The sequence below is a fragment of the Martes martes genome (assembly GCF_963455335.1).
Source record: "Martes martes genome assembly, chromosome: 17".
In the NCBI taxonomy this organism is placed as follows: Eukaryota; Metazoa; Chordata; class Mammalia; order Carnivora; family Mustelidae; genus Martes; species Martes martes.
In genome coordinates, this window is record NC_137905.1 from 16,844,588 (window position 1) to 16,866,009 (window position 21,422).

General features: G+C 36.3%; 1 protein-coding gene across 1 annotated transcript in view; it reads right to left on the minus strand.

Moving 5' to 3' along the window:
• Positions 1-21,422, minus strand: part of NFAT5 (nuclear factor of activated T cells 5) — a 107,949-nt gene that overhangs the window by 84,773 nt on the left and 1,754 nt on the right. The window contains exon 2 of the mRNA XM_080828660.1: positions 20,974-21,027. Within this exon, the coding sequence (XP_080684786.1) occupies positions 20,974-21,027 (54 nt within the window). The remainder of the gene's footprint in view (positions 1-20,973; positions 21,028-21,422) is intronic.

The following is a 21,422-nucleotide window of genomic DNA, read 5'->3' on the forward strand; positions in this document are numbered from 1 at the left end:
AATATTAAATATTTAATAAATAATAAATATTTAATAATTAATTTAATTATTTAAATATTTAAAAAATACATACATACACACATACATACATATTTTTAAAAGAAGATTTGCAAGAAAGCATGCACCTACTCAAGAGAGTGGCAGGGAGGGGCAGAGGTAGAGAATCTTCAAGGAGACTTCGGGCTGAGTGCAGAGCCCACCATGGGGCTCAATCCCAAGACCCATGAGATCATGACCTGAGCAGAAACCAAGAGTCAGATGTTCAACCAACTAAGCCATCCAGGAGCCCCCTTTTTACTCTTATTTTTATTAAATGTTATCCTCTGAGTTTCTCACCTGAATTTTATCTATGTTTAAGGATTTTAGCAATCCAAATGTGGATGTGCCACTACAACAGATAAGCACATCCACATTTGGATCACTAATATGGTATTTTTTTCAAAGGACACACCATCCAGTCCCTTTATAAAGAGGTATGTTTACTACAATCCATTATCGCTACAAAATACAATCAATAGTCAAGTAGATGAACACTGTCTTACTTAAAATGAAAAAGGAAAGAAGAGGTCCAAAACACGGAGAAAGACCTTCCATATAACGCTCTGTATATTTTTGTTCAAGAACTAGGTAGTGGTGAATATTCAAATAGTTCTTAGGGGAGGAAGGCCTCATATTTTTTCTCTACCAATTTACCTCTAATTTGGCATTTCCAAATGGACGGGTTATCTTTTCTGGGCAATATTTAGGGTCCAGCCTAAAATGATTTTTCCAAAACAGTTTACTTCTCATAGTTCACTTTTTCTGTTTCATTTTGCTCATTCAATAAAGAACAGCTAAATTTCACTTCTAAGTCTGTTTGATTTGGGATATTCCGAAATACAATTGGCTTCCATGCAGGTTGACAGTTGATGTTTCTGCAAAGGTCTAACAAGCTGAAGAAAGACTTCCTGGTATAAATGTATAAGAAAACAAAACTCATGTAAATTTAAGGGAAAACATACTTTTGGATTTATACACAAACAAGCAAAAAAGTATGGTGAGAACACAATTACTCAGTAGCTATCTTTCAGTTCTAGTTTACCTTTCTATTTTTAGAATTTGACACCATATCCTCCTGAAGCTTGCTACCACAAGCAACCCATTATAACTCTACCAATTGAGTATAGGCAACCAACCCTGATTATAGAATTTTCTTCAAAGTTTGTTTCTATAATTAGGGGGAAATACTAAGCTTATAGGTCAGTCAGGGTATCCATCAATTAAGTTTTCACTGGTAAAAGCACCATTCATTTTACAAAAATTATTATGAATTACCAGAGTGCCTAATTTATACCTAAAACATCATTTACTCATAAAATCTACTTGTGCACTTATTAATACCTGTTTACCAGTAAACACAAATACTGGTCAAGATTAATTTACTACATTTAATCCTGTTCATATTCTCTCATTTATTCTCAAACTAAAACCTGAACTATACCAGTAATCTAAGAAAACATTTTAATATAGAAAGCATTTTCATAGTTAAGGACTAATAATAAATCAAATTAAAGAAAGAGAAATTAAATACTTCAATTTTCACACAAAATAAATACTAAACTACCCAACAATGCCTCTTACCCAGGCCTCTGATTAATACAATTATACCTATATTTAACCTAGCAGTTATCTAGGGTCCTCATTAACCTCTACTAATGTCTAATTAATAGTACAAATACAAAGAGAATATCTTTTTGAGACTTAGTAGGGTTTATAGTTTCCATAGCTACAGAAATGTGTCTCACTTCACTAATGCAGCTTTTCTTCTTCCTGGCTTTCTGCCACAATTCTGTGACATTTATTGGAAAACTGCAATCTACTTGCTACTATTAAATATAAACATTTGCTTTCCAGAAATCAACAAAATGAATCAACCACGCATATTAATAGTAAAAATTTTTCAATCTAAACAATTGTGTCTACTTCATGAATTTTTCACAGTCATCTGTAGTCTAGACTGGCTCATCAAAATTTTGTTTTTGATCATTCAAGATGTAGTACAATCAGTGATGTTCTAGGTCATCCCATTCATATTTTAAGTGCAAGACTTTGAGTCCCATATAGAAAGCAAGAGAAATTCACATTTTATGAAAACAAAAGGAAGAAAATCATAAATGATTTAGACAACAAAAATACACTCTGTTAAATGGGAAAAAGTCTTTTTTCCACGTGCCACTGCACAATCACCTCTGTTTCAGTAACTTCACTGAAAAAGTTACTATATCTCAGGCTCCTAAAATTACTTTTTTCTACTTTTTTAATATATATACATTTGTGGTAAAATAAATATAACATAAGATTTACCACTGCAGGGGCACCTGGGTGGCTCAGTGGGTTAAAGCCTCTGCCTTGGGCTCAGGTCATGATCCTAGGGTCCTGGGATCGAGCTTCCCATCGGGCTCCCTACTCAGCAGGGAGCCTGCTTCCTCCTCTCTCTCTCTCTCTCTGCCTACTTGTGATCTCTGTCAAATAAATAAATAAAATCTTTAAAAAAAAATTTTACCACTGCATTTTTTTCAAAAGATTTATTTATTTTTTTTATTTTAGAGAGAGGGAGAGAGCCCATGTGAGTGTGAGCAGGTGGAAGGGCAAGAAGGAAAGGCAGGGGGAGAGAAGCAGACTCTTCACTGAATGTGGAGCTCAACGTGGGACTTGATCCCATGACCGAGATCACGACCTGAGCTGAAATCAAGAGTTGGACATTTAACTGACTGAGTCACCCAGGCGCCCCTTATCAGTGCATTTTTTTTAAAGATTTTATTTATTCATTTGACAGACAGATTACAAGTAGGCAGAGAGGCAGGCAGAGAGCGAGGAGAAAGCAGGCTCCCCACGGAGCAGAGAGCCCAATGCGGGGCTCGATCCCAGGACCCCGGGATCATGACCTGAGCCGAAGGCAAAGGCTTTAACCCACTGAGCCACCCAGGCGCCCCTATCAGTGCATTTTTTAAGGGTACAATTCAATGCTATTAAGTTCACTCACAATGTTGTGCAATCATCACCACTATACATTTCCAGAACTTTTTCATCATCTCAAATATAAACTCTGTACCCATTAAACGGTAACTCATCACTGCCATCTCACCATAGTCCCTAGTGACCACTATTCATATACTTTCTGTCTCTATTCTAGATACTTCATGAAATCATACAATATTTGTCCCTTTTGTATCTCGCTTATTTCACTTATCTCATATGTTTTTGAAGTGCATCTATACTGTAAGATGTATCAAAATTTCATTCCTTTTTAAGGGCAAATAAAATTCCATTATCTGTATAACACCACATTTTATTTATCCATTCTTCTGTTGATGGACACTTTAGTATATTCATAAAGTTGTGCAACCATCACCACAATCAATCTTATAACACTTCTAATCACCCTTCCAAAAGAAACCCCAAACCCTTTAACTATCATCCCCTAACCTCAACTCTCACCCCTAGGAACCACTAATGTATCGTCTGTCCCTATAGATCTGTCCCTTCTGCTGAGTGCAGAAAATATGGCTATTCTGTACATTTATTTAAAGATTTTATTTATTTATTTGACAGACAGAGATCACAAATAGGCAGAGAGGCAGGCAGAGAGAGGGGTGGGGAAGCCCCATGCGGGGCTCAGTCCCAGGACCCCGGGACCATGACCTAAGCTGAAGGCAGAGGCTTAACTCACTGAGCCACCTAGGCACCCCTTCTGTACATTTTCTATAAATGGAACCCCAAAATATGTGGTATTTTGTGATTGGCTTCTTTCACTTAACATGTTTTCAAGATTCACCTACATGGCTCTGTTGGTTAAGCGTCTGCCTGTGGCTCAGGTCATGATCCCAGGGTCCTGCTCAGCAGGAAATCTGCTTCTCCTTCTCCCTCTGCCTGCCACTCCCCCTGCTTGTGTGCTCTCTCTCTGTATGTCTCTCTCTGTGTCAAATAAATAAATTAATTACATATTTTTAAAAAGGATCCATCCATGTCGCAGCATGTATCAGTAATACATTCCTTTTTATGCCAAATACTATTCCATTAAATGGATAACATTTTGTTTATTCATCCATTGCTCAGTTGATGGACATTTTGGTTGTTTCTACATTTTGGCTATTAAGAATAATGCTGCTATGGACATGTGTGTACCAAGTTTTTGTGTGTACAGATGTTTTCATTTCTGTTGGGAATATATCTAGAAGTGAGATGCTGGATTATACAGTACTCTACGTTTAATTTTTTTGAGGAATTACCAGATTATTTTCTAAAGTGGCTGCACCATTTTACATTTCCACCAGCAGTATATGAGGTGATTTGCCCACATCCTTGCCACACCTGTTATTATCTTTTTTATTATAGCCATCCTAGTGGGTATAAAGTAGCAGTATCTCACTGTGGTTTAAATTTGTATTTCTCTAATGGCTAATAATGCTGAAAAACTTTTCATGTGTTTATTGGTATAGTTTATATTTTTATTGTATCAGTGTTTTTATATTAAAACATTTAGGGGTGCCTGGGTGGCTCAGTGGGTTAAAGCCTCTGCCTTCAGCTCAGGTCATGATCCCAGGGTCCTGGGATCGAGCCCCACATCGGGCTCTCTGCTCCGTGGGAAGCCTGCTTCCTCCTCTCTCTCTGCCTGCTTGGGATTTCTGTCTGTCAAATAAATAAATAAAATCTTCAAAAAAAAAATTTATACAGGGGCACCTGGGTGGCTCAGTTGGCTAAGCATCTGCCTTTGGCTCAGGAGATGATCTCAGGGTCCGGGGATCAAGCCCCACAAGGGACTCCCTTTTCAACAGGGAGCCTGCTTCTCCCTCTCCCTCTGTTGCTCCCCCTGCTCATGCTTTCTCTATCTCAAATAAATACATAAAATCCTTAATAAATAAATAAAACATTTATAATTTAGCAATATTTATCATTCCTTCCTTCCACATAATATTTTTAAAAATCTGTCTATAGGAACGTCTGAGTAGCTCAGTTGTTAAGTCTCTGCTCTTCGGCTCAGGTCATGATCCCAGGGTACTGGGATCAAGCCCTGCATTGGGCTCCCTGCTCAGCTAGAAGCCTGCTTCTCCCATTCCTGCTTGTGTTCCCTCTCTCCGTGTCTCTCTGTGTAAAATAAACAAACAAAATATTTTTTTAAAAATCTGTCTATAAATAACATTACTAAGTCTTACTTCTCATTCACTTATATTTACATTTATGTTTAAAGTGAAGTTTACTCCTAGAATATAACAGTTAAAAATTATAAGATTAATTTAATAGCTGCTGGGGACCAGGGTTTGACAGAAATGATTTCACACATGCCCATATACATATTCCACTTCACTCTACTAAATTCCCAGGAAAACTGGGGCACTTGGGTGGTTCAGTCAGTTGAGTGTGAGACTCTTGGGTTTCAGCTCAGGTCATGATCTCATGGACATGGGATCGAGCCCCACATTGGGCTCCGTGCTCAATGCAGTCTGCTTCAGATTCCTTCTCCCTCTCCCTACCTCCCTGCTCCTCCCCACTCAAACTTTCTCTCTCTCTAAAATAAATAAAATCTTTTTTTTTAAATAAAGTTTTGTTTTGTTTTGTTTTTAATTTGACAGAGATCACAAGCAGGCAGAGAGGCAGGCAGAGAAGCAGGCTCCCTGCTGAGCAGAGAGCCCGAAGATGATGCCGGGCTCGATCCTAGGACCCAGGGATCATGACCCGAGCCGAAGGCAGAGGCTTTAACCCATTGAGCCACCCAGGTGCCCCTAAAATAAATAAAATATTTTAAAAAAAATTCCAGGAAATCCATGCCAATACAAGTGAGAAGGCTAGTTTATGTAGAGCTGATGTGGAGTAAAAAAGTCTACTTCCAATTCTACAAAATCACCTCACATTAACTGGTTACTCTGTTCCATGGGGCACAGAATTTCAAAACAAAATAACTCTCCCAAACAAAGAGAAAAAAGTAATGTTGGGAAAAATTACATTTTTCTTTTACATTTTCTGATAAAGACACCAGACATTTTCTTGCCATAAAATTAAGATCACATCTCTAGCTTTCTCAATTATCCATGATGGTCAACCTATTATCTATTCATTTAACTAACCATTCTAGATTCTATTTTTTTTTTTCAGTTGTGACATGTAAAAGGTCCACTAAGAAAACTTCTACCCATTATATATGTTACATAGTTATACATTTTGTCCTAAACCTATTCCATTCAAGTGTCACGAGAACTTTCTTATTTGAGTATTTTAGATTTAGAGAACAAACCTCCATTTTCATCTTTATTATCTAAGTTCTTGTCTTTACAGATTAAATAGCTACAAGTCTATAAAGGCTTAGTTTTCTATCTGTTGTAATTTTAATGTAATTGTTATTCCAATTAAAGCTTTCTACATGGCTGTATGTAACTAGAACACAATCCTCTCAGACTTCCAATATCATTCCTTCCTTCTTTTCTTGATATAGTACTCACTCACTCAATATTTATCAAGTACCTTTCAGATTTATAAAGCACTTGTGTCAGATGCTCTGAGAATTCAAGGTATAATTGCAGCCCTTGAGAAAATTACCACCCAGTACAACTTTTTAACCAAAAGTGGACTTTACTATATGTTGTTTATGGTTTACTACAGCTTTTATTCTATGACTGACTAATATTTTACAGACAATTATTTCATCATAGTTTGGGTTTCTTTTTCTGAATAGATACATAATCTAGTACTTCAATAAATACTAAAGCTCTCCTAAGTTTTAAGAGACCATTCCTCAAATCATTTCCAATTTACTTACACTTAAAAATGATTAAAAAGCAAAACACTTGGGGCGCCTGGGTGGCTCAGAGGGTTAAGCCTCTGCCTTTGGCTCAGGTCATGATCTCAGGGTCCTGGGATCGAGTCCCGCATCGAGCCCCACATTGGGCTCTTTGCTCAGCAGGGAGCCTGCTCCCCCCTGCTCTCTGCCTGCCTCTCTTCCTACTTGTGATCTCTGTCAAATAAATAAATAAAATCTTAAAAAAAAAAGCAAGCAAAACACTTAAAAATAAATGTTTAAGAAGATATGTAAAACTTATACCCTGAGAACTACAAAACACTGTTGAAGGAAACTGAAGGGACATCTAAATAAAAGGAAACATATCCCATGTTCATAGAGAGGTAGGTTTAATATTATTAAGATGGCAATACTCCACAAACAATACTCCTCAAAATAGATTCAATGCAATCCCTATTAAAATCACAGCTCACTTTTTGCAGAAGTTGACAAGCTATTCTTAAAATTCAAATGGAGAGGTGCCGGGGTGGCACAGTCAGTTAAGCATCTGCCTTCTGCTCAGGTCGTGATCTGAGGGTCCTGGGATGGAGCCCTACCTCCAGTTCTCCGCTCAGTAGGAAGTCTGCTTTTCACTCTTCATCTGCCCCTTTTCCCTGCTCCCACTCTCTCTCTCAAAGAAATACATTTTAAAGATTTAAAATTAGGGGGGTGGGAGGTTGGGGGAGACAGGTGGTGGGTATTAAGGAGGGCACGTATTGCATGGAGCACTGGGTGTGGTGCAAAAACAATGAATACTGTTATGCTGAAAATAAATATAAAAAATAAATAAAAATTTTAAAAAAAGATTTAAAATTAAAACAGAAATTTAAGGGACTTTGAATAACCAAAACAATCTTGTAAAAGAAAAACAAAATTGGAAGACTCACTCTTCTCAATTTCAAAGTTACAGTAATCAAGACACTATGGTAATGAAATAAAGACAGACAGAAAGATGAATGGAAAAGAATTGAGACTCCAGAAATAAACTAACTCAAAATGGATCAAAGATCAAAATGTAAGAACCAAAACTATAACATTCTCAGAAGAAAATATTGGTGTAAATCTCTGTAACCCTAAGCTAGGCAATAGTTTCTTAAATATGACACAAACCATGAGTAACAACAACAAAAACAGATAAATTAGCAGACTTAAACAAAATTTAAAATGTTTGTGCATCAAAAGACACTATCAAGAAAGTGAAGGGATGCTTGGGTGGCTCACTTAGTTAAGCATCTGCCTTCCACTAAGGTTGTGATCTTGGGGTCCTAGGATGGAGGCGGGAATCCCTGCACAGTGGGGAGTCTGCTTCTCCCTCTTACTTTGCTCCTCCCCCTCCCATACATGCCCTCTCTCTCTCTCTCTCTCTCAAATAAAATCTTAAAAAAAAAAAGTGAAAACCCACAGAGAGGGAGAAAATTTCTGCAAATCGCCTACCTGATAAAGGATTTGTATACAGAAATATAAAGAACTCTTACAACTCAACAATAAGAAGACAAGGAATTCAATTTAACAATGGGCTAAAGTCTTAAGTAGGCGTTTTTCCAAAGAAGACATACTAATAGACAATAAACAAATGAAAAGATGTTCAAAAGTATTAGTCATTAGAGAAATATAAATCAAAACCACAAGAACTTCATACCCACTATGACATCTTTAATCAAAAAGAGATAATAACAAGTGTTGACAAGGATATGAAGAAATCAGAACCCTCATACACTGCTGCTGAAAACATAAAATGATGTAGCCACTGTGGAAAGCAGTTTGGCAATTTCTGAAAAAGTTAAAAATAGAGTTACAGTATGACCCAGCAATTCCACTCCTGAGTATATACCCAAAAGAAAAAAAATCTGCACACAGGAAAAGTTGTACACAAATGTTCATAGCAACACTGTTCATAATAGCTCAAGCAACCCAAATGCCCATGAACTAATGAATGAAGAGTCAAAAATATTCTTCCATAAAAAGGAATGAATTACTGATACATGCTATAAAATGGATGAACCTTGAAAATATAATGCTAAGTGACACAAAGAAGTCACAAAAGACTATACATGATCCCTCTAATACGAAATGTCTAGGAATAGATAAATCCAAACACAAGAAGTAGAGAGGGCTGCCATGGGCTGGAGGAGGGAGAACTGAGAAGTGACTGCTAAATGAGTAAAGTGTTTCTTTTGGGGGGAATGAAAATGTTCCAGAATTATATTCTGGTGCTAGTTGTATAACATTTTGAATGCACTAAAACCACCGAATTACATAGTTTAAAATGGTTAAAATGAAAAACTTTATGACATATTAATTACCTCAATTAAAAAAAAAGATAATCAGGAGCCAGCTCTTTAAGAATTTTGCATCTTTTTTTCTTTTTAAAGATTTTATTTATTTATTTGACAGAGAGAGAGAGAGATCACAAGTAGGCAGAGAGGCAGGCAGAGAGAGAGGGGGAAGGAGGCTCTTCATCAAGCAGAGAGCCCGATGTGGGGCTTGATCCCAGGACCCTGGGATCATGACCTGAGCTGAAGGCAGAGGCTTAACCCACTGAGCCACCCAGGTGCCTCAAGAATTTTGCACCTTTTTTGTGTGCGAATTTCGCCTCTTTATTAAAGGATTTTAAAGCAAGCAATATGATTAGATTTATATTTTAGGAAGATAAATCCGTACCACATTGTGCTATGAATGCCTAAATCTTAGTATGTAAATTTAGCAACATCTGATTTGGGTGCTCAGAAGCTTATGCTAATAAACTCCTGGTTCTTTGCTACATTATGGGTAAATATGTCTGTCAAGTAATTTATTTCTAGATATGAATTTTTATTATATTTGTTTATTTTACAAATACTTACATAGTGCTTACTGTGTGCCAAATACTATTTCAAGTACTTCAGAAATATTAACTCATCTAGTCTTCATAAGAAATCTAACAGTCTATTATCACCACTTTATAGAAGAACTGAGTCACAGAAAGGTAAAGTAACTTGCCTAAAATCAAACAGCTATTAAGTAATGCATGCTTCTGAAACTGGGTTTTTATTCACAAGCCTGATAAATACATAGAACTCTGATTTTTCTACTTATTATCTTTATCTTTTTTTTTTAAATTTTAGTTATTTGTCAGAGAGAGCACAAGCAGGGGGAGCGGCAGGCAGAGGGAGAAGCAGGCTCCCCACTAAACAAGGAGCCCAATGCAGGACTCAATCCCAGGACCCCAGGATCATAACACTACCTGAAGGCAGATGATTAACCAAATGAGCCACCGAGAGGTCCCTATCTGTACCATTTTTAATTCCTATGAAAGCACTTCTTCAAATTCAACTTCCAACTCTTCTGTTCATCTGTTCTCAGTTAAGTTTGAACTGAGTTTTTTTCTGTGCAGAATTTTTAGTAATGGATTCTATCCATTTTTTTTTTTTAATTTATTTGACAGACAGAGATCATAAGTAGGCAGAGAGGCAGGCAGAGAGAGGAGAGGAAGCAGGCTCCCCGCAGAGCAGAGAGCCCGACGCGGGGCTCGATCCCAGGACCCTGGGATCACGACCCGAGCCGAAGGCAGAGGCTTAACCCACTGAGCCACCCAGGGGCCCCGGATTCTATCCATTCTTACTAAGTTCACTGAAAAACATTTTCAAGAAAGTTATTTTTTAGTTTTTACTTACCATATTTTACAGTATAAATGTACCATTTGTGTTTACTGTAATAGACCAGTAAGTTAGCTAACTAGTGACATTCTGTTCTTCAACTACTTCATTACCCCATTTAAAAACAAAAAAGCAACAATGGAGCTTATTAAAGGAATTAAATAGTCATTTTATCCAACGTATCTGTTAGTCAGGTAAAAATAAACTAAGAAAATGAAATGTTCTTCAAAAATAATTATAGGATGGGGCGCCTGGGTGGCTCAGTGGGTTAAGCCTCTGCCTTTGGCTCAGGTCATGATCTCAGGGTCCTGGGATCGAGCCCTGCATCAGGCTCTCTGCTCAGCAGGGAGCCTGCTTCCCCCTCTCTCTCTGCCTGCCTCTCTGCCTACTTGTGATCTCTGTCAAATAAATAATAAAATCTTTAAAAAAATAATAATAATAATTATAGGGGTGCCTGGGTGGTTCAGTCGGTTGAGTGACTGCCTTTGGCTCAGGTCATGATCTCTGGGGTCCTGGGATTGAGCTCCACATTGGGCTCCCTACTCTGTGGGGAGCCTGCTTCTTCCTCTCTCTCTGCCCTACCCCTGCTCATGCTTGCTCTCTCTCAAATAAATAAATATAATCTTTAAAAATTATTATTATTATTATAAAATTCAAGCTATATGTTTATATTTTACATTCATTTACTCTACTTTAGCCTAATATTCTAGAGAATGTGGTTTAACAATACATATTAAAAAGGATATAGAAAAAGAGTTCACAAAACAATTTTATAAAAATTTTAATTTATAATTTCTAAAGTCCTAGGTACTTAGGAATTAAATATTTAACTTATAAACATTAACTTATTATTATTAATTCCACTTTACAGTAATATTTTTTGAAGTAAAATCTTCATTTCAGACTGAAAACCTAATAAGCAAGTCACTATTTAGAAACTGGAAAAAAAAGACTACAAAATCTTTAAGACTTCTAATTACAACTTTATTGTGAAGAATAGCTACTTGTTAGCTTAAACTTACGTTTGGATGCTTCATTGCTATTACACACTTTTAAACACGAGGCATTTTAGTGACTTACCTAAACAACTGTAATGAAAACTTAATTCAAACAAATACTTAAAGTTGTGTAACCAGGCCCATCAACATTTAATTGTTCCATTATGTTGCTAACAAAGGTTTTTTTTTTTTTTTAAGATATTTATTTATTTATTTATTTGTCAGAGAGAGGGAGAGCACAAGCTGACAGAGGCAGAGAGAGAAGCAGACTCCCTGCTGAGCAGAGAGCCTGATGCGGGGATGCGGGGCTCGATCCCAGGACCCTGAGATCATGACCTGAGCCAAAGGCAGAGGCTTTAACCCACTGAGCCACCCAGGTGCCCCTGCAAATTCATTTTAAGTGAGTGAATAAATATAAATATTATGACTAAGTAACCTATACTTGCACATAAACATGAAAAGTCATCCCTAGAAAATTACACTTGGCTACATTATAGAATACAGTAATGTAAAACAGAATAAAAAATTTCATTATTTTTAGGTCCTTTAAAAAAATATTTTCCATTTTAGAACGTTACGGTGGTTGAACAAACAAAAGTTGAAGAGAAAAGAGCATATAGTGTATAAGTCCATTAATATGAAATTCTAAAAAAGACAAAACTAATCTATTTTAAGAAAAAACAGAGAAGTAGTTGCCTGGGGGGCTACAGTGGGCAGGACTGACTACAAAACAGCAAGAAGTGACCTACCTAACAGGGTGACTGAAATGTTCTGTATCTCATCTATGGTGATTACACTAACGTGTACACTTGTTAGAAATTCATGGAACACCCAAAACTGGTAAACCTCTGTGCTTCTATATAATGATTTGTTATTTAAAAAAAGAGAGAGAGAGAAAGAATATAAGAACTAATCGCAAAACCAACAAGCAAATGTAGAAAGTACCATGAGAAAATGGAGACATGAGTAGAAAGATTTTAGAAAGAGGGACAGTGCAAAGAACCTAAGTAAATTAATAGGGTCCAATGCAGAGTATCACTACTGATGCAGACATTTTATAGTTTCATCCTCTAACATTGTGTCAGTTGTTTTTTCCTCTTAACTCTTAGGTAAGCAAAACTGCTATTAAAGTCTCTACCGAAGAAAAGGAATGCTTGCACGATTTTCCACAGGGTCTCAAAACCAAACTAGAATTAAAATCCATATTTTCTAATGCCTAACACAAAATTTTCAGGAAATTCATGAATAATGACCAACCGCAGCAAGAAAAGAACTAACTCCAAGAGCTCTATTAGTACTGTATTCTCTGTTGCTCATCTCCTTTCAAATTTAGCTAAGCTCTGAAACACAATAGCAGAAATAAGGTGCAATGATTCCAGGCTTCCATAAAACTAATGCCAAAGAAATCATGAGTCCCATGGCATCCTCCATTTCTCAAGTAATTCTCCTTTGGTGATGGTCTGCTTAGCCTTCCCCTACTTTTCACTTCTGAGTACCACCATCTGTCAATACAGAGGTGGCTCAATCTTAAAGACACTCACCCAAGTCAGGCAATGATTTGCTAATTTCCAGTGTTAATATATTTCCCCAAAAGGGTCATCATCGTATTCTTAACTGATTTTTATCTGTGGCTTATAGAACTTCTTACTTTATGCAAGCTGTTTAGCTGAAGAATCCTACACAAAGCACTCTTTTTACATCATATGAACAGTGGTGTAATTTTAGTAGGGCCCAAAGTGTAAATACCAATTATCAAATGTTTATACTAAGAGAGTCAGGATAAGCTCAATATTCTGTGGTAAAATAGTGAAGTTTCAAATTCCAGCCTCCCCGATTAACTACATGACCTTGGGAAAATAAGTGAATCCCTCTGTATCTCAGTTTGCTCATTTATGAAATACAGATACTGACACTATCTCAGAGGATTTTTTCTGAGGACTAAATGTGAAAAATATCTGTAAAATTCTGGCACACATAAATTGCTCAAAAAATGTTTCCAATTACTAGCATTGAATTTATTAATCTTTCTTTACCAACGCTGTTTCTTTTATCATGCCCTACAAATGTTATTTAAAGTAGATGTCTTAAAACTAAAACGAAAACTAAAACAACAACAAAAAACCCCACTAAACTAAAGCTAAATTTATAAAGATAAGAGTAATCAACAAATTAGGTCACTCTTAGAAACTTTTTCTGTTCTTGCCTCATCTTCAAAAGAAGATACCAGAAAAAACCCAAAAAACAAAAAAAATAACCAACACCAATACCAAATTTTCTAAAAGACTAATTGTAACATTTCTGAATGGGAAAAAAAATGAATAAACATTTATGGCTGGGCAGCACTAATTATCATCACCTATCTGTCAAGTAAGTATTAAGAAAAGAGAAAAAAATCTATTTTTCAATAGTTATTAAGAATAAGTAAACTGAAAATGTCCACGTAGCACATCTTTAGTTTCAAATCATCAAAAATATATATATACTTTATCACAGCACCAGGTTTTATTTATACTTGGAAGCTAGAATCATTATCTGTAGTTAAACCATAAAGAAAATTTCTACCTTTTCATTCAAGTACAGGTTTATAATTAGTGTATTATATACTTTGTTAGTTTTTTTAACCTTGATTTTCATTAAGACAACAGCAAATAAAAGACACATGAATCTCTTTTATGTAACTTGAAATAAAATCTTTGCAGCAAGACAATAACATAAATTAATAAGCAACATTTCTACTGAAGAATGTCTTACACCTTAGAGCTAACAGGACTATCTTCTCTCACTATACAATGAGGTCCAAATGACACCTCAGATTATCTTTTATTTTTTCTAATCACCTATTATTCTTTATGGACAATATAATCTTTTTTTTTTTAAAGATTTTATTTATTTCAGAGAGGGAGAGGGAGCACGAGGAGGGGAAGGGATAGAGGGAGAAGCAAACTCCCAGCTAAGCAGGGTGTCCACAGTGAGGCTTGAGGCTAAAGGCTCGTTACCAGGCCCCTCATTACCTGAGCGGAAGGTAGACACCTACCTGACTGAGCCACCCACCCAACTGAGCCACCCACGTGCTCCTATGGACAAAACAATCTGAGTCAATTTTTTCTAATATAAAGTGGCTATTTTTTATATATAATATTAATTGCAATAAGAAATATTTTTCTATAAAATCACTTTCAAGTTTTAGGGGACTGTGGGAATAATTACAGTAGTGTCAAGAGTGAATTAAGAGCAAGCCAAGAACCATCTGATTAAATATGAATTTCTATCCTCTTGCTGTAATAAGCAACAGAATTCTAGTACTGAATGAAAATAACAAAAACAGAGTTTCGAAAGAGACACAAAAACAAATAGGAGGAAATCAGAGAGATGGACAGAACCAAGAAGTGAGGATGAACTAGGTATGGATGACTTACAATGTTTGGAACTTCACTTCCATAATGACCTTTTTAGTTACTAGGTAAGGACCTATGGATATTAATAGATAATAAACAAGAAAAGAATCCAACAGATTATTTTTAATACTAAATATTTTCAAAAAATCCTTTCCATTAAGATACCTTCATACATTTCATCATTTGAGAATTAATGGCTTAACTACCTTACTAACACCAGCTCTATGAAGAGAAATAAATCAGGCTTAATGGCAATCCTGAAATATTCCACAAAGTCAGTAGAACACTGCTACTATTTTTAGGATTTTCATTTTGTGAATTATAAAGTATAATTATGCATAGTACCATATCAAATGGTGTGACAACACTAACAAAAAATAGTAGTTTATTGTTCCTAACTCTTTGTAATATTTCATATTTTCTTTTAAAAATCCTCCTTTCAGGGGCGCCTGGGTGGCTCAGTGGGTTAAAACCTCTGCCTTCAGCTCAGGCCATGATCCCAGGGTCCTGGGATGAAGACCCGTGTAGGGCTCTCTGCTCAGCGAGGGGCCTGCTTCCTCCCCCACCACCCGCCCCACTCCCCCACTGCAGGCCCTGCCTGCCTCTCTGCCTACTTGTGATCTCTGTCTGTCAATTAAACAAACAAACTCTTAAAAAAATTTTAAAAAATAAATCTTCCAGTTTCAAATATTTAATATTAAGACTGCCTCACATTGGTATTTAGCTCTTATTTAACCAGTTATTTAATTTAGTCCATCATATATAATCTCTTAACACCTGCTTTTAAAAACATTTAAAATTTTTAATCTATTATTTTTATAACTCTATTTTTTCCAACTTGCTTATGTTATTTTTCCTGTTTTATCTGATTTCCTACCATCTTATCTTACATCTCTATATTTCCAGAATGACCTCTTACTCATATTCATTTACTTTAGTTTAATTTTTATCTCAGTTTTTTATATGGCAAATAATATATGCCAAAATCAGTATTTTTCAATACAGAAAGTTAAGAAATGACAATTTTTCTCCGTAGTTCAACTTTTTCTCTAGACACTCCAAAGATTCCTAGCCTTCGAATTTGAACACATTAACTATAAACCATTTTATTTTTTGTTCACTATACATAAACTTACTTCTTTAAAGAAAGCAGGGAAAATGCGGCGCACCTAGGTGGCTCCGTGGGTTAAAGCCTCTGCCTTTGGCTCAGGTCATGATCCCAGGGTCCTGGGATCGAGCCCCATGCCCAGGGTCCTGGGATCGAGCCCCGCATGGGGCTCTCTGCTCAGCGGTGAGCATGCTTCCCACCCCCCTCTCTGCCTGCCTCTCTGCCTACTTGTGATCTTTGTCTACCAAATAAATAAGTAAATGATCTTAGAAAAAAAAAGATATCAGGGAAAATGCAAAAATAGAATCAAAAAGTAAAATCTTACAGTATATACATTTGTATAGGGCTTTTTCTATGTAAGTTACTTTTAACATAATTGCAACAGTACCTCTTTTATTTACTTACTTCATTAAGAGTCTCCCATGTAATTATGGTGTCATCAGAAACATTATTTTATGGCTATGTATTATTGCATTAAATAACTGGACCCTTTTCCTATTGTTAGGCAATTACCACATTAAATAAAAAGGTAGTAGCAGAACCACATATGGTGACAGATTTTATTAAGATTTTTTATTTATTTATCTGACAGAGAGAGAGATCACAAGTAGGCAAAGAGACAGGTAGAGAGGGGGGGAAATGGGCTCCCCACCGAGCAGAAAGCACGATGGGGTGCTCAATCCCAGGGCCCTGAGACTATGACCTGAGCTGAAGGCAGAGGCTTAACCGTAGGAGCCACCCAGGTGCTCCTATAGATGTTAATTAGACTTACTGTGGTAGTCACTTCCCAATATATACAAATAATGAATCATTACATTGTGAAACTGAATTATGTCAACTTCCTATTCTTTAAAAAATACACACACATACACACACACACACACACAGTAGCAAGAAGGACCAGCATTGATATGTAGGATAAAAGCAAACTTAACTGAATGGTAAACAGATTTTTGAATCTATTTTTTTAAAAAGATTTTTATTTCTTTGAGAGAGAGAGAGAGAGAGATAGTGAGAGAGAGCATGAGTGGGGAGGATAAGGAAGTAGACTCCCACCAAGCAGGAAGCCCAATGCAGGGCTCTATCCCAAGACCCTAATTAGGATCATGACCTGAGCCAAAGGCAGACGCTCAATGGACTGAGCCACTCAGGCGCCCCTTGAATCTATTTTTAAAGCTCCATAACACTCAACTGCAAGTTTTCCAACCTTGTTTTCCTAAAGAGAGACCTTACATTTGGAAAAAATATGTCCTTCAAAAAATTTAACAGATTATATATTGTAGTAATCAAATTCCCCTTACTCTGGGTTGAGTTTACTACTAAATGGAAATCTAGACTACTGACAGAAAGTATGCACACATATTATTAGAAAATACTTCTCAGGATGCCTGTGTGGCTCAGTCAGTTAAGCGTCTGCCTTCAGCTCAGGTCATAATGCTCGGAGTCCTGGGATGGAGCCCCACATGGGGCTTTCTGCTCAGCGGGAAGCCTGTTTCTCCCTCTCCCACTCCCCCTGCTTGTGTTCCCTCTCTCATGGTCGCTGTCTCTGTGTCAAATAAATAACTAAAATCTTTAAAAAGAAAAAGAAAAAAGAAAATACTTCTTATTATATAACAGGGAGTCAATACAATACAATAGTTAATGAGCATAGACTACAGTGAGACTACCTGTGTTGAAATCTTGGCTACAACTTAGCAGCTGTGTGACTCTGGGTAAGTTACTAAACCTCCCCATGCCTTAGCACCCTCACCTGTAAAATGGGATAATAGTAACGATCTCATGGTTGTTAAGAGAATTCAGTGAGTTCATATTAAAAGTTCTTCTCATACAGTAAATGCCATGTAAGTGGTTGTTCAGAATTTTTAATTAAACTAACATTTATTGAGCACTTACTATGTGTTAGGTTAAATGCTATAGGCATGAATTTGCCTCAAATAATCTTCACAGCAGCCCATGATGAAGATACTACGATTGTCCCCATTTAAAGATGAGAAAATTGAAGCACAAAAAGATCACATGACTAAGCCAAGGTCAAGCACAAATGCTGAAACAAGGATTTGAACTCAAGTCCGACGCATGACCTACAATTGTAACATAGATTACAAGGTACACTATACATTAGAAGCAGTAGCCTCCAGCTGTGCTTTAACTTAAAAAGAGGGCAGGGAGAGGAGAGACTTTACTGAAATAAATCAGAATATGTATTTCCTGGAATAAAGTAGGGTATTTTAAAAATTAATAAAGAAAGATCACTATAATACAAAAGCATGTATATATAAAGTAACATGATGTCTGATATTTGTCTTAAAATAAAACAGCTTCAGGAAAAGGGGAGGATAAAAGAAACAAGATCAGACATGCATTGATAATTGTTAAAAGCTTGGTGATGGGAATATGGTGGCTCATTATTTTATTCTCTCTACTTTTGTAAATTCTAAATAGAAGTAGGGTGCACAGATTATAAATACTTCCATTACACAAGCAAACAACTTTCTTATGATTCCCTGTATCAAAGCCATAAAAGGATACTTGATATTTATACATTTTACAATGTATAGATAATCTGTGAAAGGATGGTCTCATTTCAAAAAACTGAGGATCTTCTCAACCAAAATAAAAATTTAATAAAAGTATTTAAGTACATACATATAAATATACACATTAAATGGCTATCTGCATTTCCATCAACTTGTTAAAAATATTTGCTGGAATAATTAACACTTTCTTTTTTCGTGTCTTGCTTCTGCCTGATAATCTCTATGATTATGATACTCTCTGGTCTGTTGCCCAGAAAACGGATGGGTTTGTAACAAATAGGAATCTACAACATGGTCACAAACTGGACAATATGAATAAAAAACAGAAATCTGCTTCAGTAAGAAACACTTACAGGGGCTCCTGGGTGGCTCAGTGGGTTAAGTCTCTGCCTTGGGCTCCAGTCATGATGTCAGGGTCCTGGGATAGAGCCCCGATCCCCACATTGGGCTCTCTGCTCAGTGGGGAACCTGCTTCCCCTCTCTCTCTCTCTGCCTGCCTCTCTGCCTACTTGTGATCTCTCTCTCTCTCTGTCAAATAAATAAATAAAATCTTAAAAAAAAAAAAGAAACACTTATAAAATTTCTTGCATCAAATTGTAGTTGATTTTTTAAAAGTTGTAATTGGGGGGACCTAGGTGGCTCAGTGGGTTAAGCCTCTGCCTTTGGTTCGGGTCATGATCTCAAGGTCCTGCGATCAGCCCCGCATCGGGCTCTCTGCTGGGCGGGGAGCCCACTTCCCCCTCTCTCTGCCTGCCTCTCTGCCTACTTGTGATCTCTCTGTCAAATAAATAAATAAAAATCTTAAAAAAAAAAATTAAAAGTTGTAATTGGTTTTTATACTAATATATATCAGTGGGCTTCTGATAAGTATAAATATAATTAATAATTAAAGAACATTCTATGTACTTTTAATTATAGTAAAAAAAGCTAGCTGATACAAAGGGAAAACTCAACATTTATTAAGCCAGACACTATACTAGGCATTTTCATACACATTACCTCTGTAAACTTAAGAGATTATATACATTTTTATAGAAAGAATATTAAAGTTTAGAGAGGTGAAATAACCTGCCCAAGGCCACAGAGTTTATTAGCAACTAAATTGCTATTCAAACTCAACCTCAATTACAAAATCCATTCTTCCCACCACTATATCAGACTACCATATGGGAAGCAAACATCTAAACTCAAAAAAACTTAAACATTTATGGCCTTTTTTTTTTTTTAAGATTTTATTTATTTATTAGAGAGAGAGCATGAACAGGGGAGGGGCAGAGGAGAGGGAGAAACAGGCTCCCGACTGAGCAGGGAGTCCCACACAGGCCTCCAACCCAGGACCTCGGGATCATGATAGGAGCCAAAGGCAGATGGAAGGCAGATGTATAACTGACTGAGCCACCCAGGCACCTCTTTATGGCCTTTTTAAAGTGGACCACAAAATGTTTAAGTTACCGGTTGCATATTTATTTTACAGTGGCAGCTTGGGTTTAGGTAATGAACTACAGCTAAAACACAAAAAGCATTATGTCTGCTATTGTGTGACTCTTTTCCCCCAAGTCTCTTACTTCCAGCCTCAGGTTACTCATCTCTATAATGGGGAAATTAATACCCTTGCTGTCCAACTACAGGATTACAAAATTCAAAGAGGATATGGAAAACAATTTCAAAAACTACAAAATAGAGGGACTCCTGGTTGGCTCAGTCAAAAAGCATGTAATTCTTGATCTGGGGAGGCCCTTCAATCTGAGCCCCACATTGGGTGTAGAGATTACTAAAAATAAATAAGCTTTTTAAAAAATTATATTAGAAGCCCTATGAAACACAAATAAAGTCTTTTTTTATCTTAAAATGCTGAAAACAACAAAGTGTTTCTTTTTTTCAATGTAAAGTTTTCTAAAGTAATTGTCAGCGATTTAAATTCTACACCTTCTATTAACATTTCCAGAATTTGTCTCAAACTTGTTTTTCTAAGCATATTCCAATCATCTCTTTCTTTGCTTTCCTTAACCTTAAAAATAATGCAACAGTAATGATACAATGCTTTTGTAATAAATAATTAACATTCTGTTTTGAAATGCTCAACATATAAAAGTTCTAAATTCTGAATTTTCAAATGAAATATGTGTTTGGTGTCACTCTTTCAGTTATACTTATGATTATAATGATTGAGCCTTTTCATATTCAGTTTATGTGTAAGAGGCTAGAATTAAGATCTAGAATTCCAAAGTAGAACACCCAACACATAATTTTTGGTGATTTTGTGGGGGGGTTTTCAAGGCTTCTCAAAGCAGATACAATAAGCTAACAAGCACATCAAACACAGCAACAAAATCCACTGAAACATTCAGCTGCTCTAAAAGAAGGATCAGGCTCTTTAGGAGAAAACTACATTGTATGAGTTTGCAAAGTTTCACACTTTCTCATTTAAACTCCATTTCAGAGAAAGCCTTTGCATACTCACACAATATGCTTTAAAATGGCACTTTGCTGACCTTCCAATAGTCCAGCTCTATGAAAATTCTGTGATGGGTGTAACTTCAGAGAATCTGAAAAACACAAAAAGCATTAAGTACTTTTTATGCTGAATGACTTAAGAAAGAAAAAAAGGCAAGGGTGGCATAAATCTCTTACATAACTGCCATGTATTTTTAAGAGCTAAAGCCCGTATCTGTGACTATACTCTGAAAAAGAAGATGGAATTGCCTCTACACTGGTCTCTATGGTAAACTTCGATTTTCATAAAGCGTTTGTTTCATGGAAAATTATCTGATGATTACTGCACAAATGGTGTTAATGTCTTGACTATTTTTAGCACCCAATTGTACCACATTAGCCCTCTTCTAAGAATCATCTCTTGATATCATCTTTTTCTTCTGACACTCAAAACTACAGTATCTCCAAACTACTTCAGGTATGATGCCTGAAAAACATCCTACAGGAT